This window comes from Sparus aurata, chromosome 10 (assembly GCF_900880675.1).
Source record: "Sparus aurata chromosome 10, fSpaAur1.1, whole genome shotgun sequence".
In the NCBI taxonomy this organism is placed as follows: domain Eukaryota; kingdom Metazoa; phylum Chordata; class Actinopteri; order Spariformes; family Sparidae; genus Sparus; species Sparus aurata.
This window is the reverse complement of record NC_044196.1, coordinates 22925153-22952282: the sequence shown is the minus strand read 5'-3', so window position 1 is coordinate 22952282 and position 27130 is coordinate 22925153. Positions and strand designations below refer to the sequence as shown.

Here is a 27130-nt window from a genome sequence, read left to right as displayed (position 1 = left end):
TGGACAAAAAGCTTATTTTAATGGCACCCTGGCCTTGCTTTAATTCAACTCTAGAACTGTAGTGTGTTATAATCACTGCCATCTCTACAGGCCACAAACACAGTTTTACATCTGTTCATTTGCACGTTATATTCCAGCATCAAAAAATGCCAGTCGCGGTTGACACTTGGACTTTCACCTACTATTGTCTGCACCCACATGTAGCTAGTGAGAATCTAACAAGGCATCTAGGCTGGAAGCAGCAAAAGCATATTGTAGCATACAAAACAACAAGAACAAAGCAGATATAGTATACTGGTAACTTGAAAAATAAGTATATAGTTTTGCTAGTTAGCTATTATGGAAGTTTGTCTCATTACGCTTCAGTCCCTATGGCAGCAATTTCCAACTGTTTTCTGCATTCTGAACTGTTTCCATATTGGTAACGTTGCTGAGGCCTAGCTAACAAGGGCAGAGGGGGATGTCACGACTAAAATCAAAAAAGGGTGTAATGTTTGTATATCATAACACACAAGTAAGGTCTTTTAGCTTCAATACCTCCTCAGAAGAAAATCTCAAGCTCCCTCAAATACAGTTTGAGAGCATATCAGAGATGGTGAAAAGATTTTCACATTAAGTCGTTATATATCAGTATTGTGTTATCATGAGCACAGGAGGAAATGATGAGAAATGATGTGGATAAGACATGTTAATTACTGCCTATAAAGTTATGCAGTTAATTCGACACAGCTCTGCAGAAAATGTGCCAAGGTGTGGTAAAGTTTGCTGCCCTATAGCCCTATAGCTGTAAACCAGATGTTATAGAGGACAGGGTCATTTTTGAGGTGGTCTAAATGAAACTACTGCTCTGGGTTGTCCAGACTTGGTCAGCATTTCAGCTTTAATGGACAGGTTGCCTCCAGAAATGAAACCCCCAAAGAAGAAGCTAAGTAGCTAACTATTAGGGTGCTGTATTCCTTCACTGCTGTCCATCGACATCCTTCTTTTGTACTGGTGGGTGTCATAGGAAGAGTTTAGTATTTTGGGAAATACTCTTAACCTATTTGCTTTCTTCGCTGAGAGTGAGATGGTAAACTGATACTGCAACAACTTAACTTATTACGTAAAAACTGATGTCACAGTGCAATGTCTGTAGAAGAATGACATCACAGATGGTTACCTATAAGCCTTGCTTCACTATGCTATTCAGTTCTCCATCAGGAGTTTTACCTGAAAAATTAAGGATGAATTTTGGCACAAAGGTGGCACATCTGCCATTGTACAACATTGTTTTCCGCGGTTAATGTCCCCATATAACAGAGGAACAAGTGGAATAACTGAAACTCTCCACCGTAAAATACAAGAAGCCTGATGCTCATATACGATGTTAATGGAAAAAAAAGATAATTTTCAAAGTCAATTAAAGCTCAGTTTGTTGTAATTAAAGTAAAATCTCATGTAGTTTTGTGTTAAAGCAAAACTCTAGCCAAAATGCAACCTAGGGTCTTTTTGTGAATGTACCCATGTCAAACTTTTGTATAAAAGCATAATTACGATGAAAGCGCCACTTTTAAGATTGACCGCATTTTTGTTGTCGGGTCAAAATCATTTTCAATGGAAGTGCTAGTGGCACTACTATGATCATCAAAATCGCTATTTTTAAAACACTAAGAAGGCTCGACACAACATGAAACTTTGCTTGTAGTATCACCAGGGTCTCTACACATGAACTCGAGCATTGAGAACATTGTTTGTATACACAGAGTTTACTACAAAAGAAAGTTTTTGAACAACTCACGTTACCAGTTGTTTTTGCCACTTGCCGCCGTCTTGCCAGTTGAGAAGTGTCGATCTCTGAATGCAACCTAACATGGAGGAGAGTAAAGATGGAAAGCTCCTAAATCTTAGTTGAACTCGAACACCTTGCCCATGAAATTGAATTCTTCGTACCCAGCCATGTCTTTAGGTCTTCTTCACTGTTCTGCTGTGTCTTCACTCAGGTCACCGATAGCCTACTGTCTTCCGGCAACAACTATCCACGCAAGATCTCACGTGACTTTTCTGGCGTTTGATTTTACTATTGTTTCTTATATGAGGCTCCTTTTTTGAACTTCAAGGTCAATATGAGTTAAGTTTCATGTTGTGTCGAGCCTTCTTAGTGTTTTAAAAATAGCAATTTTGATGATCATAGTAGTGCCCCTAGTACTCCCATTGAAAATGATTTTGACCCGAAAACGAAAATCTTAGAAAGAGGCGCTTTCGTCGTAATTATGCTTTTAAATGAAAGTTTGCCTTGGGTACATTTACAAAAAGACCCTTGGTTGCATTTTGGTTAGAGTTTTGCTTTAAAGCGCTCCGTAAACTACATCGTCTCACTCAACACACGTCACCAATCTCCCCATCTCTGCAAAGAAAAGGGTCCAAAAAAGATGAAAATCACAATACATCTGCTCACACTGACAACTGCACTTACGTGAAAGGAGATTTGGTCAGGTTTGTGAGCTGCTAATATACAGGAGCAGCTCTCCAATGTTTAAGTTACAGGTTTTGGTGAGCGTTCAACGAGACGACGTACCTATCAAGACTAAGCAGTCTTTGTAATGAAGTATTGTAACAGTCTGATTTCATTAGTTTGATAAAAAAAAACTGAGACTTCATTGACTCGGAGAATTATCTTTTAAACTAACAAAAAAACATATGTGTGATTCATGAGACAATTCAAACAGGATCAATAATTTAATGTCTCTCTTCAGTCACTACCAGACAAAGATTTTATCAAATAAGGTCCCAGGGACCAAGCCAGTTGTTTTTGCTTTGGACAGTAGCCACGCCGCTAGCAGTAGCTGTATTGCTAATGCTGTCTTTACAACAGTGGCGCGCACAGTAATACCACAAGGAAAAAATGGTGGTACTTCAGAGTAAGCCTCTTAACACACAGCCGTTAGTCTGATATTATCTTTTTGTCTCACTCTGCAAGAAAAGCATAAAAGTGTATAGTCTAGAATGTCATACTACATCTTCCTACAAAATGTGCCTAAGGATTTCACATCTTGTTTAAACAAAAGCCATGACCTGCAGTATTTTGTTTTACGGATGAAAGCCTAACACAACTGAGCCATTGGTTTAAGAGCATTTGAACATATTTTTCAAACTACAACACAGTGAAAACATAGTAGCAAAAAGACACTCTGATTAGTGACATAAATCCATTAAGTGACAATTCAATTAGTCTCGAATAAGGAACATTTTGGGTTATGTAATGTTCACAAATTTCCCTCTTTCTTTTCAAACCCAGACATTTTTTTATGATCATTATACTTTGCAAAGAATCAATGCAAGTTAGTGATTTGGATCTGAAAAAATGTCCTCAAATTTCACAGTGTTCAACGACTTCATGAGCCTTCGTCAACAATCTCCAGTCTCTGTGAAGTCTCCATAAAAAAATCGGTCTGCAGCCAACGATTAACATTTCTTTAACATATTGCTTCATGCAACTTGGTGGAAAACCTCTTCATATGTTTGGCACAGTTTAAATATACAGATATAGATAGATATACAAGCAGTGCATTATGGGACATGGACATTCAACAACAGCCACACCAAAAAGATCATTCAGACATTTCAGTGAATTATTGTCTAATCAAGGAGCAAATTAAGTCAGATCAAAGTTTCACATTCAGGATATTGTTGTTACTTGTGTTCAATTGACATTTTCTTTTTCGTAAAATACATACACACCATGGACACATCCAAAAAGGGTCTATATACGTGTGCACGCACACACACACACACACACACACAGCTCTTGTTTTGAATGCATCTTTGCAAGAAAGAACACACTCTTATTTCAAAGAAAACAGACTTTTCTTAATCTTGGCACAATTTGAGCGTAAGAAGGAAGCACTTTTTATCTAGTCGTGGTTGTAAATGTCCGACATGGAAGGTGATCATCTTGGATAAGCTGAATGGAGGCTGCTATTGCTGATGTCTGAGCGTGGATGGGTCTGGTTGGATAGATTTCATCTCTCGTCATGGCTCTGATACATGATGGATTTTCCATTTCACATCCATAGCAGCATGGCACTTTCTCTGCTCCTCTGAGCCAGCCAGAGTCTAAAACTGGGAGGTTTCAGTAAAGGAGATTGCATCTGTCTTATCGACGGTGAAGCCTCCGTTGACGTAGGATTTCTTCTCGCACTCATCGTCATCCAAAGTGGCTTCCAGAGCGAAGGGGTTAGCGACGTCCACATCTGATGTCAGATCCATCCTCTCCAGTTCCCTCTTGGATAGTTTCTGAACAATTCCAGCTCCGTAAGCATCGCCAAGAACGTTGATCATCGTACGGAACCGGTCCCTGAAACACACCACTCACACTCAATCAACAGTACTGCAAGAATTCATTAGAATTTATTTAGTAAGAAAGACAGGGGAACAGTCCCAATAGAAGGTCAGCTGATGAACTTACAGCAGCCAATCCACAGCCACAATTAATGTGACATCACTTGCAGGTAATCCAACAGCTGTTAGGACTATTACCATGGTGACAAGCCCAGCGTTAGGGACTCCTGCTGCTCCAATACTGGCTACCGTTGCTGTTATACTGAAAAAAAGAGACACAGTTTGGCCCATCAGTGGCTCATATATCATTATCATCATCATTACATCAACATCATCAGATCTAAATGTCCGGTGTAGGATTAAGGAGAATCTATTGGCAGTAATATAATATTTATAATTATTATTATTAGCGTCTAAACACCTGAAACTAAGAATTTTTGTCTTTTCATTCCTTTAGAATGAATGAACCTTTATATAAGAGAGGGGGCGGATCCTCTTCAGCAAAGTCTGTCATATTGTGTGCCATGTTTCTACTGTAGCCCAGAGGGGACAAACCAAACAAGAAATGGCTTTTAGCATTTTTAATGTTTTAAGCGGCCACCATAGGGTAGGGTAAGATGAGGGGTAGTCTCGCATAGCCAGACCTGTCTCCAAGGCACTGGAGAAATAATAGGGGAAAATAACCACTCGGGCTTCTTTGCATGTCTTTTAACCAAAATCATCTTGGGCAGCATTTAACCCAGAGTGCTGCGAAGGTGCCCCTGCAAAATACTGTTTGGGGAAACTTGTTTTGCATGTGGGGAGGTGAACTCTGGCATCAATTGCTAAATCACCCAAAAAGAAAAAGTAACAGCTGCTACCTTGTTGTTGTGGTTGTTTCATGTAGCTATGGGGGATCTGATAAAATTACCAGTAGATAGCAGAAGGAAGGGGGAATAGGTGACCAATGACATGCTTTATACCAAAAGTCTACACCCAGTAAGTAAGACTAGATGATGCCCCTAAATTCATCTTCTCCTTTAACAAAGTGGTTATTTTAAGCCCATTCAGGGTCAATCCGTGATCTAACCTTAATCAAGTGGATTCTGTGCCCAAAGGTCTGACTGACTCACACAGCAATCTCTTCAACCTTAAACCTGGAATTGAATGTGTTTTTCTTGTGCTGGTTGTTTGTTTGACTTATATTATTATATGATACATATTATAATGTTTGTTGTTTTACACGTTGGCTTCTGTATTTTATGTTTTTATGTTTTTTACGGACAACGTATAATCATTCTAGGTCAACAGTACAATAGTACAACTTTATAGTATCATAAGTTTTTTGTAACCCATCATAACCTGCGGTTAGAAGTGCCCCTGAGTAACTGCGATGTACCTGATGGTAACAATCTGGCCAACATCCAGAGCATAGTCATTCAGCTGGGCTATGAAGATGGCAGCCACCGCCTCATACAGCGCTGTGCCATCCATGTTAATAGTGGCACCCACTGGGAGGACGAAGCGGGTGATCCGCTTGTCGATACGATTGTTCTCCTCGGCACATCGGAAGGTGACGGGCAGGGTGGCGGAGCTGCAAGACAAGCCAGACTTTATTACTCTGACCTTATGGGATGGCACACAGTCGCTCTGATTTATAGACATGAAATGTGGACCTGACAGTAAATATTTAACTGTTTATACATTTTAAGGCAATGTATGCAAAGCTTAAGTGTGATTCTGACCTGGAGGAGATCATGAGTGCTGTCACCAGGGCCTGAGCCATTCCCAGTGTGAATGTATACGGGTTCTTTCTCACAATGACAAAGAAGATGAGTGGCAGACAGATGGTGGCGTGGATAGCTAGACTGAAGGACAAAAGTGTTATAGAACAATGTGTGTAAAAAGGATTAAGATATACTGTATTACAAGCACAATATAAAACTTTCAGAGAAACAAATACACTTTCATATCTCTTCAGTCTAAAATGTGGTGGGTGTCAAATACCATTTAACCCGTGGTGTGAGCTGTGAAATCTAGAAATGTCATAAGGAATTGCAGTGGATAGAGATTTTACTTTACATTAAAGTGTCCTTTCCCTGATGATCATGTCAAAAACTCTTAATTGCATCCACTGTAATTTAGGCTTCTTATGCACCGAATTCTGCATTCAGAACAATACAACCAAGCATGAACATTACATGCCGTCACAGGAACACTCAGTGTCTTGGACTAACCCTGTGACCTAACCACAAGGGATTTACTGTACAGTCTTTAATGGTGTCACTTAGATTTAGAGGCATGAGCAAAGCTTTCATTACTGCATCTGCAGGTTGAGCAGTTTTAAATGTCCTTGGCCCTTATCAGTGCCTACACAGAGCTCAGCTTTTTACTGTATCACTGGAGGGAGAATTGGCTCAAATGTCAACCATAAATCCCAGAGTCTGGAACAGGCGGATACAGAGTAATGGGACAGCTTACCCACTCAGCACCGTCACCATATAAAGACCCATCTTCTTGAAGATCTCCCAGTCTTCCACCTCAATGATCTTAGCAGCAATTAGGAACAGGATCCCTACTGGCATGTAGCTGGAAAAAACACAGAATGTTTGAGTCCTTTGGGGCATAGAATCTAAGATTATGGCAAATAAAGTGCATTTAGACTGCAGCTGAAATAAGTTGATTTATTGATGAGACAATCAACATAAAAGTTATAATACTAAAATTCTAAATTCCAATTTCGATAATCATTAAAGTCATTTTGTAAAGCATAAAAGCAAAACGTTCACTGGTTCTAGCTTCTCAAATGTTATTATTGGCTGGTTTTCTTCTTCTCCTATTATCATTTATTGAAAAACTTTGGGTTTGAATGTGTTGGTTGAACAAGTAAAGCAGTCTATCCAACTCAACACACAGATTCAAAGAGTTCTGCTACTCAACCCACAACTAGGTTTCCAGTCAGGTTTGAGCTGTTTTATTGAGCTTCCTTTGTTATGCTTGGAACTTGGACAGGTTTTGCATTCTCAAATGTTAATTAAAGGTTCACTTTGTATGACAGTTTCTTATTGAGTCTCGTTCCCAACTGATCAAATACTGATGCCGAACACCCTCCCAGTTCATCTGTATTTGACGAGTTGGGACTGAGGCTCAATAATCAACCTACAAACTGGACTGGAAAGTATCTCTCTTTGAATATGTCAATCCAGATGTGCGAACTGTCATCAAAAACCCCACTGGCAAGAAAGAAAGTGAGACATAGCCAATATGTTTCTTAGCTCAACAAGCTAATGGTCAGTATTAGCCAGTGTTGGGGAAACTACTTTACAATGACTATTATTTACAATAAAGTATTTAAGCTACAACAATACTACAGTTGTATTGAAAGTGCCAATGCTAATATGCCAATGAGTTTTTTAGTCTGGCAAGCTAATGGCCAGTATTAGACTGTGTTGGGGAAACTGTTCGGCTGGTGAAGCTAAAAGCTACTCTTCATTTGAAAGATGTTAAGCTACAATGACATCACAATGTTATAGACAGTACCACTGCTACCCGACAACTCAGTGTATAGAGTTACTTGTTACTGAAAACACAAAGCCTTCCTGAGTTTAAAAATAACTTTACTAACCACATGCTAACAGGAAATGTAATCAAACTTCTAGTGTCACAAACTTAGACAGAGGGGAGCTACTTAAAATGCCCAATGGTTATGAGAGCCTCTTTGTGATGAAAATCATGATGACTGGACTGCTAAAAAAAGTACAGAGACAAGTGGCAACTCTGTGACCTCACAACTATACTGTAGTTCAATTGCTCCCATTTTTTATGCGTAGAAGTAGGATCTTTTATTTTTTGAGCGCACAAAAAAGGTTGATTTCTCTCAAATACTGAGCACAAATTAGCTGAGGGGAACAACATTGGAGGTAGTTTGTAGTAATGAATCAACATTCAATTCAGGGACAACAGCTCAGGTGGGCATTGCTGTAGCCAGCAGCCCAGTTGCACACTCCCTCAAAACTTGTGACATCTGTGTTATGGTGTTGTGATAAAACTGCACTTTTATAGCTTCCTTTTATTTTAACAGTCCAAAGCTCACTTTCGTACCAATCATGCTGTTTAATACAAACATCCTGATATGACACACCGGTCAGGTGGATTGATTATCCTGGCAAATAAGTGCTACCTACGCAGGTGCTCAACATTTTAGGAGCATTTCCCTTATTCACAGATTAATGTTGGATCTTTTACAAGTGTTGACTTTCTGTTTTTATTCGGTGTAAATGTGAAAAGCTGTTCTGAGTATTTCATAATATTAGGAAAAGGCAAGGAAAACTGCTTACACTTCATAAATACAATTTTGTGGTGCTTCGACTTTGTTTGATTACTTTCATTTGATGCTACTTTATTCTTTTATTTCAGTATTTACAGAGGGAAATATTGTCATTGTTATTCCAGCTGTTGAAACATTCTTTAAATTCTTTCTTTAAACTTTCTCAACTGGCAACCTGAAAGTCCTACAGAGAACATCACTATTGAACATGTAGTTGTATTACTGATACACTCAACAAAGATATAAATGCAACACTCTGGTTTAACTGAGGACAGTACATAACATTTGCCCAGACCTAGTACCTAGGTCTGGTGATAAAGATCATGAGATGCAATTGAAAACCTTGGAAAAAGCTTCTTATTAAACCATTTTATTTTGTTTCTAACAAAGTGTGTTAATGCCTTTTTTGTCAGTCTAAATCAAAGATGATCACTACTTCTCTTCAGGTACACAAGTTCAAGGCCCATATAGAACATGTCCCATACCTTTACATTATACATACCACATAATGATCTGGACCAGTTTCATGGTGGCCTCATTAAGAGCATCAAAAAATTCCAGGAGGATACGGCCCTTTTCACCCATCTTCCCAATGACAAGGCCAAAGGCAACGCAGAACACGATAAGCCCCAAAACGTTGATTCCATCCGAATATGTCCCGATGATTTTATATTCCTTGGTTATATTCTGCCAGGAGAGGAGACAAAGAGCTGATTCATTCAGTTCACCAAGACCAGGCCAGGAAGCTGCTCTCACAACCACATTAGCTGACTCTAAAGACCCATTGATGAGCTCTGCAACTGTTTTCAACAGGATTACGGCCTGATGACCCATGGCTACCTATGACTCATGATGCACTCCGATGCATTTAGATCAGACATCAGTTGCCAGGTGCAGAAACATGAAACTTAAAGTGCGACAGACGGATCAACAAGGACACACTGTAAAGATGAAAGTCTTCATGTTAATGGATGTTAACGACAGGAGACACAGGTGCGAATAAAGCTCCGCTTGTTTCATAAACAAGATAATGTATCGCAAGCGATGAGTTATTTATCACTGGAGATGAAAAGAACAGAGTAATGTAGACACCTACCTCAACCACCGCCATGATAGTCGTTGTGAGAGGCGGGATTGTAGTGGTGTCTGCTGGAGCGCTTGGAGGCTCCAGTTCTTTGCGCTTGGTCTTGTACTACAGTGCAATTGGTCACATTTCACAAGATTAGAGTTATAGTCACATGACTAAATCATGTTTACCCACCAGCCACTGATGTGGGTTCGGGTAACATGGGTAGAGGGTGGAACATGGACGAATTAGGGATGTCTCTTACCTGCTGAAAACAAGCCTGCACCAGATTTTCTGGAAACATGTTTCTGTTGATCAGAAAAGACAAAATTCAGGTTAAAGACAATTATGTGCACTACAGTCAGCCCTTAACAGATAGGTCATAGCAATGACTGTTGAACACAAGCGATTGCCTTTATGAAAAATAAAAAAAAGTTAGGGTTGGACCTATGAACCTCACAGTATGCTACAAACAAATCAGATCATCTTACAGGCCTTAAAAAATCCGATCCCATCAGCTGAATGTCAGCATTGAGGTAAAGTTTTGAGTCAATGAAACATATCAAGTTGTTCCAACTTTCAGAATCAATGTCAAAGTTCAATTTCTGAGTTGTTGTAAGATTTCAAGGTGAAATAAACGTATGTAAGTTTTTGTAGCATTTCAAGTTTAGGTGACATTCAACTATATTTTTTGGGCTGTTTCAGAATGGACGATCTTTCAAGATGACATCAATGTCAGACTTAATGTATCTCTTTAAGTAGATGTCGCTTTCATAATGAATGTAACGTACAAGCTGATGTAAATTTTCGACTTAATGTATCTCTTTAAGTAGATGGAACGTTTTGAGTTGATGCAACCTTTCAATATGTCTTAAATTTCTGACATGACATCACATTTCAATTTGATCTGAAACAGCTAACCCCATAATCCCTACACTTTTATATAGTGATTAGCCAGGAGAGTGATGCTGTAAAAGCAGGGAAAGGTACATTCTTTTTCATTCTTTTCACACCCAATTCTATCACTTTGCATGTTTGCAACTTAATCTAACATCTGGAATGCATTTGAGGGTAGACTGTCCGAAAGCGTGGGCCATTATTTTATTTTACCATTTGTACACTGGGACACAGCTATGATAAAAAGAACTGGACCTTTGCCCCAGAACTTATTTCAACACATTAACCGTCTAGTTGGAAATTGTTATTTGCAAATAAGAAATATACTGCTACCCAGAAACATAGCTGAATAAATCATCCACACCCTCATTTTCTCCCGTCTAGATTACTGCAACTCATTGTTCACCTGTCTGAACAACACAGCAGCTGCCCACCTACAGTTAGCACAAAATACAGCAGCAAGACTACTCACTAACACTTGACGCAGAGAACACAACCCCCCCCCCAGTCCTGGCTGATCTACACTGGTTACCAATCCATTAGAGAATTCAATTCAATTCAAACTTTTTCAGAACTACTCATCCCTTATTCTGCTCCAAGACTCCTCCGATCAGAGAACCAAATCCTGCTATCAGTAGCACAGTCCGGACTGAAAACAAAGGGGGGATTGTGCTTTTATGGTTCCCTCCTCGACACTGTGGAGCAAAAACTCCCACTAAAATATCAGAGCAGCTGAGTCAGTAGCCACAATTTAAAAAGCTTTTAAAAACACCCCTGCACAGACAAGCATTTGCATAATGCATTTTCAAAGTCTTGCTTTTACTTTTGTATTTTGTCTTATCTCTGTGTTTTATATTTCTTGTTTACTGCTCTTTGCATCAGGATTGTGTTTTGTGAAGCATCTCATTTTATTGCATTTTTATTTGCTTCATTTGTTTTTCTTGAACTGCATGATGCTATATTCTGTGAAGCACCTTGTAACTTTGGTTTTTAGAGGTGCTATATAATTTATTATTATCTATTATCATTATTATTATTATTATTATTATTATTATTATTATTAGGTTTATTATTTACTAGCTGTTGGAGCTGGAGCTGGTCTGAAGGCGCTGAAAGTGATTCTAAATGACTTTTAAGAAAGGAGATTCAACCACCAGTCACATATTCCACTGTTAGACTATAAGGGAAAGTCTCTTTCATTTAAACATCTAAACAAGCTGAGACTTGGTGGTCATGAGGAAGTTTGTAGTTGGTATGTGGCTGCCGAGAGGTCACCTGAGGAGGTCCAAGAGGGTGTCAACAGTTGTGACGTTGGGTGTGGTTCCGGTTCTGTCAATGTGATCAGCTGTCTGAGAGACTCCCGGCTTGATGGTCATCACCAAGATAATGCCTACAATGGATGAGACTGTTTAGAAGGCTGTGATGACAAAATAACTTTCTTTTTTTTTTTTTTTTCAAATCACAACCACCACTGTAACAGAACGCCGTGGGAGTGTTTTAACTGTAGAGCAACTGAATTAAACATAGTTTAAATACAGTGTTACTGTGACCTATATAATTAAAAAGAGGCTTGTGTGAGGGAAAATATCACTCACCAAGAATAACTGCAATGATGGTTGTTGAGAAGTAATATATAACAGCTCGCAGACCGATTTTTCCTGATACCTCAGAGTCCAGGGCTGCAACACCTGTGGACAACAAGCACAGTGTTTAATTGTAATCCAAATGAGGCATCAGAAGACAAGACTGTAGATTCTGGAGTCTGTTTACATTTGTACGTGAATATGAATAATTCATCTGGTAGAAATAAATGTACAGGGGCCTTTAACACGTCAGCCAGCGTTCATGGCACAGTGCAGGTGAAGAGAAAGTCAACATGACATCTAAGCTTAGAGACTACATTTGAGATATTAGGTCAGTGGGCATAAAAGTGGATAAATGAAAGTAGTGCTTAACAATTTCATTCAGCCTGTCATCTTTAATTTGTAGATTGTTGAAATGTAGATGGATTTTACAAATACAACTCGCTGGTTCTACTGTCTCTGCAGAAGTGTCTGGTCCTTCATGGCTTGGGAAAGTAAGTGTTGTGTTTCATAGGTAGTGATATTCAATTAAGTAACTGGTAAGAAATAAACACAGATTTTCATGAAATAAGTGATGACAATTTTTGATAATGACAATGACATAATATATGCAATTCCTATTGAAATACTAACTTTAAACAATGCAAAATTCACTGATCTTGACCCTTGACTAGGCCTGACTAATGACAAATCACTAATCATGTTGATCAACTGGATGACCCCTCGATTTTAAGAACTACAGCACTCTAAATATTCAGTCATCATGCAATGTTTTAACTGGAATATTTGACAAAAATCATTTGGTTATTAATGGCATTTCAACTACTGTTCCCCCTGCAGAATGTACTTCATTAAACCTTTACAGGCTTGCTAGTACTATTTCCAAGTTAAACAACCCCAGTTGTTGCATACAGTGAGCAATGATGGTACACAGCTGGGGAACACTCCGGGGAAACGCAGGTGGAAAAAACAAATCCTGAACAACCAAGAGAGACAAACAATGGAACAAAATGCTCATCACAAGCAAATCATACACTAAAGTTCCTGTGAAATATTCAATGTAATTGCTTCATGTCTGCAGCTATCAGAATAAACAGCTTATGCTGTAGGCCTAATTCCATTTCAGCAGGGAGCCTTCATACACTGCTGTGGATGAGGTGAAGGGATTAGTCAGAGAAGATGTAATGCAGCTCCTGAGTGACAAATATCTTACTGTCTTCTTGTGCCATCAGTGGTAGTATTCCTCAGTGTGTACTCTCTAGACTACAGTGCTTACACATAACCAGATAGATGGTTATCTCACCTTCACATGCAGACTGTAAGCTACTTAACTATGAAGAGCCTATTGCCCTCTTTTTGATCTTATTAAAATAAAATTATTATCAGCCATTGCTATCAGCTACACATACAATACACTCTGTCATGCTTTGTCTTTCAGTATCTTTTTATTTTAATATTAGTAGCTAGTGAGCTCTTAGAAAGTTCCGCCATAAATAACTCCTCTTGCAAATTTGTGCTGAAAGTAATCACTTAGTATGTTCATCTTTAATCTCTTTGACAATTAAATGATGAGTTGTTTGGTCACTGTCAGAAAATAGGGGAAAAGTTAATTGCAAATCTGCAGGGCACAAGATGACACCTCCAAGTTGTGTTTTGTCCAAACAAACCAAATATATTCATTGATATCATGTAAGACAAGGAAAAGAGGAAACGCTAATTACACTATCCATCAACTAGCAAAACTGTTATATAATGTTGCTGAAACTAGCTAATGTTAACATTGCTATCACTAGCTAACATTGATGTTGCTAAAGCTAGCAAGCTAACATTAAGGCAGTATAGTAAGCTGAGTGCATCCTGTAGAACATTTTTGTCCCACAAACTGGCAACTATCAAGACTGTTGAGACTGACGATACCATGTGATACCAACCGTGTTATACTATTGGCTGACAAACTTTGTCTTCAGAATTCTTACACCGAGGCAGGCAAAACAATCAATCATTTTAGATCTGACAAACAATTAAAAATTATTATTTCACAGTAATAATGTTTAATAATAATAAAAGAGACTTTTATTCGGCACCTTTCTACAAGCTCTGTAGAAGAGTTATTTTGAATATAAAATGTAATCAATGTGACCTTAAAGTCAAGGATCTAATACAAGTTTAGCCTCCTAGTCTGTAAGTTATATCAGCAAAATTTACTATTAAACATAATAGTGCGCATTGTGCAGAAAAAATGTGTTTCACTTTTATACAGCACAAAACATCTGACAAAGAATATTGATGGGGGCACTCGAAGACTAAGAAAGCCAAGCAGTCTTTGACATCACGAGAAGCTTTGTAGAACACTGTCACATCCTGCTGGGACAACATGAGTCAGCAGGTTTTACACAAACTTGTGGAGTCCATGCCAGCTCGAGTGCATACTGTCATTAAAGGAAAATGGGGGACAAACCAAATACTGAGGTATTCTGACAATAGTCAGCTTTTCACTCAAACTGTTAAACTGAATATTTTCATCTGTTATGAATAATGTGTATGTTGCATTTTAGTGGTGTACTATTACTGCTGCTTATTAAAGGTTGTGCTTATTCTGACTACCACACACACACAAGAAAGAGAGAGAGAGAGAGAAATTACAATAAAATTAAATCTTGAATCTCGAACCCTCGTGTTGTAAAATGGCCATTTAATGAATTAAACTAAATTAAACTTTTATCTTTTTAACATACATATGTATATTGTATGGCAATTTAATTTAGCCAACAAGAATTGGAATCAGAGAAGTTCAGAATCTCTTCAAAAATACATGGTTTTAATTGGACATGAACTAGGATATGGAAAATTGTAATCTGAAAAGTAAACCAGTAGTGACTAAAGGTTCCCTCTGAGATGTAGTGAAGTAGAATGGAAACTCATGTTTGGTACACGAACTTCAAATTTGACTGAAGCACAGTACTTGAGTACATGAAAGGTGTGTGTGTCAGAATGGTTCGGTAAGAATGTAATTCATCAGGATGCTGAATCGCTGCTTACCTCAACAGGAAATGAACAAACTTCTCCAGACAGCTGATTGTCTTGATTTGGGTCAAAGTAATGGCTTTTTTTTTTTCTAAATCCAAATTCCTTTTAATGCACTTCTGTACTTGTCATTGTAGCACATAATAAGACATACAACCAGGATTCATATTAAAGTTACCTGTTATCATGCTTGAAATGATGAGCGGGAGGATGACAAGCTTCAGCATCCGCATGAGGATCTCTCCTGGGAAGCCAAAATACTGCTTGTGGAGTTGAGACAGGGACGCATACTCTCTGACCACGACGCCCAAACTGATCCCTGAAAGACCAGGAGAAAGAAGTCAAATCATAAAAGAAAATCTTCACTTCAGCTGAAGAAATGTATAACATTAAGTCCTTGGATCGCAAAATAGACAACAGTCATGGCTGTAGATATAAGCTACACTGAGATGACACAACAAACCATCCACACTGATCTATCAAAGTGTGACCTCCACCGGCCTGTGTGGATGTGATGCAATCCAGTCCCAATCTTGTGTCTCTTGTGTAAATGGGTGCTGGAGATGCACTTCTTGTTTCTGCTGATGGGGGACCGCTGTAGGTAACGTAATTTATGTCATAAAAAATCAAACTCTGATTAATAGCAGATGGGACGAGTAAGCTCTTCATGGGACAGAAGATTGGGAGACAGTGGAGGAGGCGAGTCCACCAAATACTTGTCCCTCAGTGAAGTCGAATGCTGCTGATTATGTGCCAGGTGCAGGGGATAGGAAATGACACTCTAAATGGTTTAAGTTATGTCATGCCCGAAACACACCGCTGACTAATTATTGTTTAAAGAGAGTCCCTTTGTGCCTTTCTTTGGGCCCAGATTGTGCACCCTGCTACAGCGAAAAATGTGAAAGGTCCTCTCTGGAGCAGTGGTAGAAAGAGTACTGAAAATCTGTACTTAACCACGAGTATAGTTACATTTCTGAAATATTCCTCAATTACATGTAAATCTACTGATAAAAATACTGAAGTAAAAACACAAAGTATTCTTTTCAAACACTACTCAGAGAACTAGTTATTTTTTTCATCAATTGATGTGTAATAGAAAGGCAGACATCTATTTAAAGGGGGTTCTGTTTCCCAAATCTTCAGTCTAAATTAACCTGCAACCTGCAACCTGTGATCAAAGAGCCATGTTGGCTGCAATGATGGATGATATTAGGTGAAAGGTTTAGATATGAATTCCAATTGTACTCAGTACTCTATTATGATTTTAAAAAGTAACAAAGTAGATTACACGGTGTCATTCAAGTTAAATTACAGACTTGAAACAGTACCACCAAAAAACATGTCTTAATAGCAGATATTTGAGTAGATTTAGTTTGTTACTTCCACCCCTGCTCTAAGCCCAGTGTAGAAACAAGGTGGCAGACTCTACTGATAAGGATCTGCTCCCTCTGTAGATGCAAATGCAGTCTAAGGTAACAAAAACACAACTATTCTTAGTTTCAGGTGATTCTACACAAATGAAAACTTAGAATAGGTTACCTTCATGTGTTTACATTCAGGTCACACTTTTCATTTGTCCAAACATTTATTACACAAGTTTATGAAGTTTATGAATAATTACACTTCTGTTAGTGAATATTTGCATTACGGTGATGAGCCACTTCTCTGCCTTTCCTCCGGTGCACTTCTGTGCTCACAAAGTCTTGCTTTCATCAGAAGACATCTTACACAACACAACACAACACAACACAACATAACACAACACAACACAAAACGCCATTACATTTGTAAAACATCAGCATCATATAGAAACATCAGCATATCACCAGCAGGAGGTCTGCAGCCTGCTGGGTCAGATTATAGATGCTGCCTTGAAATTGTGAAGCTCGGAAGTCAGACTCCATTATTTTATAATAACTTCCTCTCAGCCCTCTGATGATATTTTAAGAATCAATCTTGAAGTAAAATCAGTTCAAAGCAATGAAAGAGGGCACACATAGGGAACTATTAAGTCCTATGTTAAAATCAAAACACTGACTTTCTGTCAATGCTATTAATTACCAAAAAAGCAGCAAAAACTCCTTTTAAAGTAACAAAATTGAGAGGCTTTTGTTGTGTTTGAAGAATATTATAATACTGTTCACTTATTATTTTTACACAAAGTTCACTATCATTTTCCAATTCTTTTCAGTTTTTTGTCATTTTTACGTTCCATGTTACTATTTGTTTGAAAGGATAACTTTTTCCATGTGCATTTTTTTCACAAATGTGTGACATAACAAAAACATTACTGGTCAGTTTCAATGATGGTCCTTTGGCAACACGTGGAGTCCCACAAGGCTCAGTCCATGGTCCTATTTTGTTTACTTTGTGTCTGTTGGTCTTGGCCATGTTTTCACAATTTCTACTGTCTCCTATGATTGCTATGCTGATGACTCCCAGTTAGGTTACGTTTAGCCCTGAAAATTGTAATTGGATTCTTTGCATTGCTGCCTACAATACAAACTTCCCCTAAATACCCGACCAACTGAGTCAGTGAGTCAATTCAGTAAGTTCTTGAAGACACACACCTGTACAGACACGCATTTGGGAAATATCTACTCGGGTTTTAAGGCTCTGTGACTAGCTAGCTTTGCACCTATAATGAATGGTGTTGTATTTTGTCAAGCACCCTATAACTCTAGTCCTCAAATGTATTTTAAAAATTAAGTTTATTATTATTAATTCTGATTTTCCAGCAATGACATCAACATCACATCAGATGACCATCAGCCAACGAAAAAACACTGATGGTGCGGTTTATGCAAATACAGTTTGTGAACGAAATCATTCAGTGGTTATAGTTGCCGACCCGCTCATCAAGAGCATTACACCATTTTCTTCCAAAGCACCATATGACACTCACACATCCATTCACACATCCACTTACACACCTGTGGAACAGCTGGCAGAAGCAAGTTGAGTTTCAGTATCTCACCCAAGGCAAGTTGTACTTTGACATACATCTAAGATTAAAAGATTAAAAACCCAGAAACTCCAGAGACAAAAAACAAATTAAATGAAATTACTGAATGAAATCCTCCTTGCCTGTGCAATTTCTATAACTACTTAAGGGCAGGGTATAGCAGTAAAGTGAACATAACAACATTTTATTTGCTCTCTTTCTGAAAGTTAACTGAGGATCAAGCCAACGCTCAGCAAGCAACAGTGAAAGTTTCATCTTATGAAAGGGTGTATATAACACCTTATAAAATCAGGTTGGGATGGTTGGGCTTATGGAGACTTGGATTATACCGACAAACTGTAGGGAGTCCTTTTATGTTTTGTAGCCAGGCTAGCTGTTTCCCCCTGCTTCCAGTCTTTATGCTAAGTTAGGCTAATTGCCCCCCAGCAAGTGCATAAGATTGTTATTGGTCCTCCCAGCTCACTCACAGAAAGAAAGCAATTTATTTCCAATGTTGTTTAACTCTTCCTTTTTCATATACATTAAACTAACATTTTTTTAGAAATGCAACCAGATAGTACAAACTGTCTGGTTTAATGTAACAGGGGACATGAAGTTCCACCGGTCAGTAATATGAAGAGAAACAACATGTTATAATTGCAGCATAGTCAAAACCTTGAACCCTTTCTAGCCCATTTGTGTGAAGCACCTGCTGATAGTGTGTGAAGCTGCTGCCTCAGTGCTGGGACTCCTCACATCAGCTGTCCCCTCAGTCTGGTCACGTTTGAATGAGACACATCCAGACACAGGGAGAGGACAGAGGCTCTGCCTCCTATAACACCACACTCAGTAACACATCCTCCATCCTTTCATTGAAATATAATGATGGAATCCAAAGCATGTGTGCTGCTCCTCAACACACATCTTAGCCTCCACTGCTGCTCTCTACTTAGGCAGTGAGCTGCTGGTGTTAAAGAGGCTGATTTATCTCCACTGTGACAGCAGAGTTAATGGTAAAACACAGAGGGAGGGATGGACATACGCATAGCAATAAAGAGAGATGGATAAAAATGGCATCAATGAAGAAAGCATCTCATTCTCTCAGCGTACATGAAGGGACATGAAGGAGGCTTCCACATACCGAGCAGCACTGATATAACCGTGGCAATCAGAAGCCAGTTCCTCCTCAGCAAGCCTTTGAAATTCACGCCTCGTCGCTCTCTGTTCCCCATCATGTCCATGGTGTTGCTTTTTATCCAGACAGGGAGGAACAACAATGGCTCCCGTGGAGACACAAAAGACTCCTGCGGTCGGGATGTCAGATGCAGACGACGCAGAGGAGGAATGAGGGGCCGCTGCTACAGCAGAGGATGCAGCCGACAGACGCTGCTGATGGCTAGAGACGGTGTGAGGGAGGGAGTGCGTGTGTGTGTGTGTGTACTGGGGAGAGAGAGTTGGCAGGGAGGGAGGGAGATAAGGAGTCACCCTTCCCCCACACAAGGTGTCTCTGACATTTTCTCCTTTATGAGTGACACCAGTGTCACAACCTGGCTCAACAGCATGTGACAAAAGAGGGAGACCACACATAGTCTGTAAATAATGCAAAAGGTCTTGATTACCCAAATGAAATAATATAATTATGTCTATCAGTAGTCAGTATGTATTTAATGTCTGCGTATGTGGAACACAATATTGAAACAAATAATGTCAGTCGGTTGGTAATAGAGAGAGAGAGGATCCTGCAGGTCTGATTTATAGCCACCTGACCCCCGCCTGCCCAGGTGTGTTGCATCACTGATGAGGACCCAGCTCCACCCATCAACTTCCTGAAACAAAGGAAACACACATGCTGTGTCTCAATTCAGGGTGTCCATCCATTTGAGGCTGCATTTGAAGGCAAAATACGCCACAACGCCGCGCAAAGGCTGCCCAATCTGAAGGCTCCTCCAAATGCAGCCCACAAAGCAGCTTTATTTTCCCTCTTTTTGGAGGATGCACCGCTACTATCCTTCGTGGCCTCACATATCCCAAGATTCTTTGCGTGCCCGAAAAAGAAGAAAGAACGAGAGAAAATGGTGACATCGCGTGGCGTAGATCATCACTTTCACGGGCCTGTGCGGCAGAAGTCGTGATGTAAGGGTAAAACATCTGGTACGCAACCAGGAACCAGGAAATGCTCCATAGGCTAGACCGTCCCATTTAACAACGGTTGACTTCAAAGACTGCAAAGGCCGGATCCCTCAAAGGATGCAGACCCTGAATTGAGACACAGCAACAGCCAGAGGCCAAACACAGGACAGAGCAGGACCAACCCTGAGGCCATCACCCCCCCTCACCCCTCCATAAAAACAAGGTTCCTACCCTGAATCTTAAACATGATATAGTAACATATTTACATTATACTGGGCAACTTTGACTCTGCATTTCCAACCTCAGCAACCTTGGCACCTAGAAGAAATCTATTATTATTATGATTTGGATTCTGCAGAGAGTTAAAAAAAAAAAGTGAGTAGGTTTTGGTCAGATTATACTACGATTGGTATTCCAGGGTCAAGGTACACATAAAAGTGCTGCAAAGCCAAGATTAATGCCAGCGCTTCTTTTTCTTTCACTGTGTAATTCAGTTGATAGGGGTTGAATAGAAGCAAACTGGATGTTCAATGCCTTGTTTATCAGTATGAAGGAGTACAGCATCTGCTCCAACATGGCTTGCACCCACTTGTAGCTTGAAAGGCTGATCCAGTTGGGGATCTACCAAAACTGGAGCCCAACACAACAAAGCTTTAACGGTAAAGCAAAGCTAGCTGACTTTTGAGCAATTGAATTTTGATTTAGCCTTCAACAAGCCAATCAGAGAAGCCACCACAGTCAGGAAATTACAGCAAAAACAGCTGTAATAACCAACCAAACCCAAAAACCCCAGGTCCTTTTTAGTGGTTGGGACAGGAAACTCCTCAATAGCTAAAACTTTGGCATAAATATGACACACATGACCCTGGCCCAAAACATTTCTAAGATATGTTACAGTGGCTTTTGCAAACTCACACTTTGCCAAGTTTACAGTCAAATTTCGATCTGCTAATCGTTCAAACAAAGCATGAATGCGACTTAGATGATCCTCCCCGGTATTACTGTTTATCACCACATCATCTAAATATACAGCGCAACCCTCAAGTCCATTAACAACCATATTCATGAGTCGTTGAAATGTAGCTAGTGCGTTCCATAAGCCAAAACCCTCGACTGTATATGAAAACAGGCCAGATGGTGATATGAAAGCAGATATTTTCTGAGCTCTTGGGGCTAATGGCACCTGCCAGTTCCCTTTTAATAGACTGAATTTGTTCACATACTTTGCTGCACCAACTTGGTCAATACAGTCCTCAGCACAGGGTGATGGATAAAAATCAGGCCTCATTACAGCATTTACTTTGTGAAAATCTGTGCAACATCGTGGTGACTTGTCAGATTTTTCAACAAGCAAACATGGAGAAGCCCAACTAGAAGAAGAGGGTACAGCAATGTGATTATCAAGCCTGTACTCAACCTTACCATCAATTACTTTTCGCTTCTCAGAGACTCGATAGAATCTCTGACGAATTGGTTTTGGGTCGTCAATGTCATGTTCAATAACATGAGTTTGTGAAGGCGTGTCACCAAATAAGGATGGAAAACTTTTTATCAGTTCAGCCAACTCAGTATGCTTTTCAACCGTAAAATGAGCCAACACAACATCCAGATTTTTTAAGCGATTTAGAATTCTTTAAACGGCCGCGCAGTAAAGAATCATCAGGGGCCACCACATATTCCCCCCTGCTAAATGCTGATTGCACCATAGTACAAGCAGTCAAAACCTGACACACTTCTGATGAAGAGGAATTTGAGGAGCCAGACATAACCTGACACGATGCACGAACATAATATGGTTTCAACAAGTTTATGTTGCAAAGCTGGCTTCTTTTTCTGCGATTTGGAGTCTAAATTAGATAGTTTTGTTCAGACAGCTGTCGCACTACAGTATATGGTCCAACAAACTTTGCCTGCCAAAGGTCCACATACCATATGACGAAAGACTAGGTCATTAGGACTGAACCCAGTACTCTCTTGACAAACCTCCCTGGCAGCCAAAAGCAACCACCGTAAACTTTCCTCCCAGTCCCTGTCCATTTCTGTGAGAACGAGAACTTGAGTGTTTGGTCCGACCAAGGGTTCGACCTTTGGTCGCTCTAAATGATCTTTGGTATTCCAAATATGGCAATAAACTGAGTAAGAGCCTTGACTACAGATTTAGCTGTGATAGTACGCAATAGATAGGTCCAACACAATCGATGATTAAATGTTCAAATGGGTTGTCCACTGCCACACTATCAATATTTACGAATTAATCCCAAAAGAGAAACATTCCTTCATCCTACCGGGGAAAGCTCAAATGCTAACATGTGCACAATAAACAATCATGGCCCTCAATTTCCAAAACTGTCTCCAGCCCTACCCAAGACAGCCCTAACCATATTCACAACTGACCAAAACTAAGCAATTAACCATACAAGAACCCCAACCAAACCTATGTATGCAGACAAACTGAACTCCATCACAACCAATAACCAAACTATGAGGCCTCCCAAAACTAGTACTTAGCAGCTTTAATACCCAGACTACCACCTCAAGTCATCCATAGCAAAACTTAATACTAATTCACTCTATAGAGAGAGAGAGAGAGAGAGAGACTCAGACTCTGCAGCTTTGGTTTCAAGAGTTTCAACGTATTATTTCAGACTGATCTTTTACTATTGCCAGACTCAATAGACTGTTCTTACAGGCATGGGTGTAGAACAAAATATGGACCCTGTACAAATGTTCAATGGACCCCCTTTTCCCTTTATCGGCCTACCTGTATTAATTACTGAATCGACAATTAAATACATGTATCTGGAGCGGTTATTAGGGTCTGCAACTTGAAGCTGACTGATGTATTGGCTGGCCGATATTGGCCCATCACAGATATATCAGTAATAGTGTATATGTTGTCCAATATGTGCCGATATCAAACCAGTCAGATATTATAATGGGAAATATTTGCATAAAGTGATCATTTTTAATCATTAAAATCCCAGCGAAGTTTGCTGAAGCACACTCATGTAATTTTTGATGATGAAGTTTGTTGTGAAAGTGCTAACTATCTTTGCCACAAGTGTTTGATAACCACATTTTAGGGATTGCTGGAAAAAAATAAATAAGTGTATATCAGCTGATAAATCAATACTGGAAAATTGTACTCCGTAATATTCGTATTTGCATCAACACCAAAAGTCATGTATCAGCCAGGCTCTCTTTATAATATATTGAAAAATGTTCCTAATTGTAATGTCTGTGTTACTGTGTCTGCAGTTCTACAACATTATAGAACATTTCTACAGATCTGTAGGTCCTGCTTTGACAGTGGGCATGAGAGTGAAATCTGCTGCTAAAAGGGCATTATTTTTCATAATAAAACACCTGGACAAGGTTTGGAGTCTTGTTGAAGAGATGAGATGAGATGAGATGAGATGAGATGAGATGAGATGAAGGTTAATGAGTTTCCAGCACCATAGGCTTAAGATACTTACACATTTTGTTCCATGACATAAAATAAATCTTAAAGACCAGACAAAGAATGACAGCAGTTTTTAGTTATGCCACTTCCAGCACAACTTGCTGGAAGAGGCATAACTTCCATTGGAAGTGGCTTAATGAAATTTAAGAAACCGCAAATTACATTCCATATATTTGCATCGAAGGTATCCGGTGCTGCAACTAAAAATGCTGTCATTCTTTGTCTGGTCTTAAAACAAGGATAACTGTTTAATAAATAACCTGGGCCTGTAAAGACGGACCATAGAGTTGATGATTCCCTATGACTTTTAATGACAACCTCTGTAGTCTTGTTTAGACACTTGTTAGCAACTGCTTTTTAACACACGGAAGAGCTTTATAATTAAACTGTGAGATATTTAAAGATGTATTTTATGTTGTGGAACAAAATGTGTAAGTATCTTAAGCCTGTGATAATCAAGTTCTTTATTTCAGGCATTTATCCAAAAATCCATTTAAAAAACCTGTACACTTAATGAAATAATAAAGATATTGGGCACACAGACATCCCAGAAATAACCAATATGTCCAGTATGTGCTGATACGAAAACTTTAATAATAGAACATAATGCAGACAAAGGTGCTTGGTGTGATTTCTAATTATTAAATCCCCAGTAGAATTGACTATGTTTTATAAATATGTGGGAATTAAATAGTTTTGAATTCAGAAATCAATGTATGGTAGAGAACTTATCAGGATGTGAGAGGAGGAGAGATTCCCTTTACATGCCAATATTGAACTATCCTGAAACACTGCTATTCTCTCTCGCTCTGTCTTTACTGACTGCATTTTTTTTCTAGGCTTGTTCCACTTGTTGGTTCCAAGGGTGCTCAATTAGCTCTACTGGTCCTCCTGCTGCAACACAAGATGACGCCATAACAATCTGTTACATGATCATGCTGCCATCTACTGGACCATCAAGGGGCTAGTATGTGTAACCCCTGTTCAATGACATCCGACTTCTTCTCAGGGGCTGCTGTGAGTGGATTTGGTCTGGTATTCATAGACCACTTGATATCACACGACACAGTACACAACTGATGCCAGCACTTCCGGTTTGTTTAAATCATATGCAAATACTAATAAAAGCATAATTCGTCTTATCATGACATATGCTGTGTAAAGGTTTTCATAAACCCCACCTGCTATATCCTAATTCTAGCATGACTGTTTAATATTTCTTCTACCACCACTATCAGGTCAGCAAATAGCAAGGGTTCAAAAGAAATACTAAACTCTCATGGAAGCATTGTCCTAAATTTTAGCCCTCAGCACATTCATTGAGTGTTCCTCCAGGTCCAGCTCAAAGGAAAAGCTGTCACCCTTACATTCAGAATATCTAACAATCTAACATGCAGATTGCAGAGAAAGTCCTGTACGCAACAACATTTGAATTAATCCTTTGAATTTTAACAACCCTATGACCTGTCCTTTAACACCCCCCTCAGGATAAACTTGACATTTTACCCCTTCTTCTAGTAAGGTTCTAAGAATAGCAAAACCTTTGAATGTTGCTGATGTCAGCCAACACTTTCATATTGTGAGTGGTGATGAACTTTTCTGCTTTTATTAACTATCACAATGCAATTCATTTCCAAGTCCCAAGCGAGTGCTCAAGCCTGGTTGCTGGTCAGGGTTTTCTTCTGAATCCTGGCCGCCACAGACCTGGACCTGAGAGCACCTGCATGTATCAGTGACAGACTGAACACTGTTGGTACCGTCCCTCATCTGGGACAATCTCCAAATTTAAAAAGCACAATATTTAGCCATAGAGTAGAAGTATCAAGAAACATTAAATGAATTAATATGTGTGTTTTGTTTTTTACTGAACTATATTTGAGGCAGACATAATGGACACCATAAGAGAGAAAGAAACCACAGGAAAAGACTTTAAAATTCTGAATATTCTCTCTCCATGAAACTGGAAATGAAGCTGGGCAGATTTTTAGCTGTCATTTGGTATCACAGCACCCCTCTGTGGACAAAATGCCACACGTCTATTGGCTGATTTTCAAAAACTGGTGTATTTAGACTGCTGATTCACACATCACTTGTAGGATCGCTTGTAACGGTAAGATAAGCGGTCCAGCTTGAGATTGAACGTTCAGTCTAGATCGTGGTAATCAGGTGACTAAACATTCTGGCCTCATGGTCCTTTCAGGAGCTGTTAATGGTTCTTTGGATCTTAAAGCCTTACGATGTCATACGATGTTTGGCTGGGCCTACTAACCACCAGGCATCACCAAGGGGGCTTTTAAACATTGCCTGTGCTCCCAACTGCAATACCACTTGACAAAAAAATACATCTTCCTCTTTCTTCTTCCTCTTTCAGTAGCTTCTGCTACAACAGCAGCAACGTACACCACTGTACACCTCGTGAAAACCTTGTCCTTGCTTATGTCCAGTGGATTAATGGTTCACCTTACTGCAGTGATGTACAGATGGACTCCTGTGACATCACTGCTTGGTGTGCTGCAGGTGGTACAGAGCACATTTCTGACCACACACACACACCACCACCCAACATCACTGCTGGAAATGTGTGGTGGCTCCAGGCCCACAGATTGGAGACCATTTCTTTTCCAAGATTCATTTCCCGGACTGCCTGGCTAACATTTTTATGGTAAAGGTCAATATCTAGCTAACTATGTGGTTAACGTCTGGCTTGTGCCTGTGGGTCTTTAAGACAGGTCTCAGACTGCCACCTTCCGGCAAAGTGTCCCAGGAATCGTATGTTTTATTTTGAAAGGCTGTGACGGAAGTTGCACTCTCGGTCCCGCCTGTTTTACTTGACTGTGGCATGTCAGTGTGAGCCAGTCGTCCAGGGGAGCGCCAGCCAGCAGGTCTTGACTGTGGGTGCGGAAATGAGAGGAAGTCAGATGTGTTAGCCTGGTAGTCAGCCGGTGTACAGGCCGCTGTACAGCAGCATCCATCTGAGCGGGACTGCCCGACCGGCCCGGTGGCTGCAGTCGCTACCTAACTGGCTAGCTAGCTAGCTGAGCTCAACCCCGATAACTTCACCAATTTAAGGCGGTTTAAGGGACGAGCAGTGCGGGGAGAGCAGGGCCTCCCGGCTAGTACGACTCGGTTTCCAGCTGACCTGGAGAGCGCAACAACCCCGGTTTATTTTCCGTAGCAACATCCTGCTGAGATGGGTGAGTAGACAGCTAGCTATCCTGTTCACTCAGAGCGCAGTTAGCTAACCAGGACTGTATTTTTACCTTATAGTTAAACCACTCAGTGTTATTTTAATGCCAGCGTTTGCAAAGAAGACACGTAAGGTTGATGACTGGCGTTGTGTACCATGCATTAATGCTGCTGTAGCACTTTATGTCGCCCTCAGAGTTTCTGTTGTGTTATA

The 27130-nt window shown here is 39.8% G+C and overlaps 2 protein-coding genes across 3 annotated transcripts in view; one reads left to right on the top strand and one right to left on the bottom strand.

Moving 5' to 3' along the window:
* Positions 1–2696: 2696 nt before the first annotated feature.
* Positions 2697–19587, bottom strand: slc1a1 (solute carrier family 1 member 1). Its single transcript, XM_030431113.1, has 12 exons — positions 19279–19587; positions 15372–15512; positions 12182–12274; positions 11862–11976; positions 9955–9997; positions 9720–9815; positions 9126–9310; positions 6778–6885; positions 6042–6164; positions 5696–5890; positions 4445–4579; positions 2697–4333 (listed from the first exon to the last, which is right to left on the bottom strand). The coding sequence occupies exons 1-12, from the start codon at positions 19376–19378 to the stop codon at positions 4093–4095; spliced, it is 1575 nt and encodes a 524-aa protein (XP_030286973.1). The 5' UTR covers positions 19379–19587; the 3' UTR covers positions 2697–4092.
* A 6934-nt stretch (positions 19588–26521) lies between these two features.
* Positions 26522–27130, top strand: part of rap1gds1 (RAP1, GTP-GDP dissociation stimulator 1) — a 35252-nt gene continuing 34643 nt past the window's right edge. The window contains exon 1 of one of the 2 annotated variants that reach the window (XM_030431689.1): positions 26522–26924. In XM_030431689.1, coding sequence (XP_030287549.1) covers positions 26921–26924 — 4 coding nt within the window. In that variant the 5' untranslated portion in view covers positions 26522–26920. The remainder of the gene's footprint in view (positions 26925–27130) is intronic. The other variant, XM_030431690.1, reaches the window with a different exon arrangement.

What these genes read in the sequence shown, in the direction of transcription:
- slc1a1 (XM_030431113.1), bottom strand. Translation starts at nt 19,378, where the DNA reads ATGGACATGATGGGGAACAGAGAGCGACGAGGCGTGAATTTCAAAGGC. An exon ending in CATTTCAAGCATGATAACAG is followed by an intron (nt 12,275 to 15,371) that starts GTAACTTTAATA and finishes TGTTGTCCACAG; the next exon opens with GTGTTGCAGCCCTGGACTCT. An exon ending in GGCCAGATTGTTACCATCAG is followed by an intron (nt 4,580 to 5,695) that starts GTACATCGCAGT and finishes TCTTTTTTTCAG; the next exon opens with TATAACAGCAACGGTAGCCA.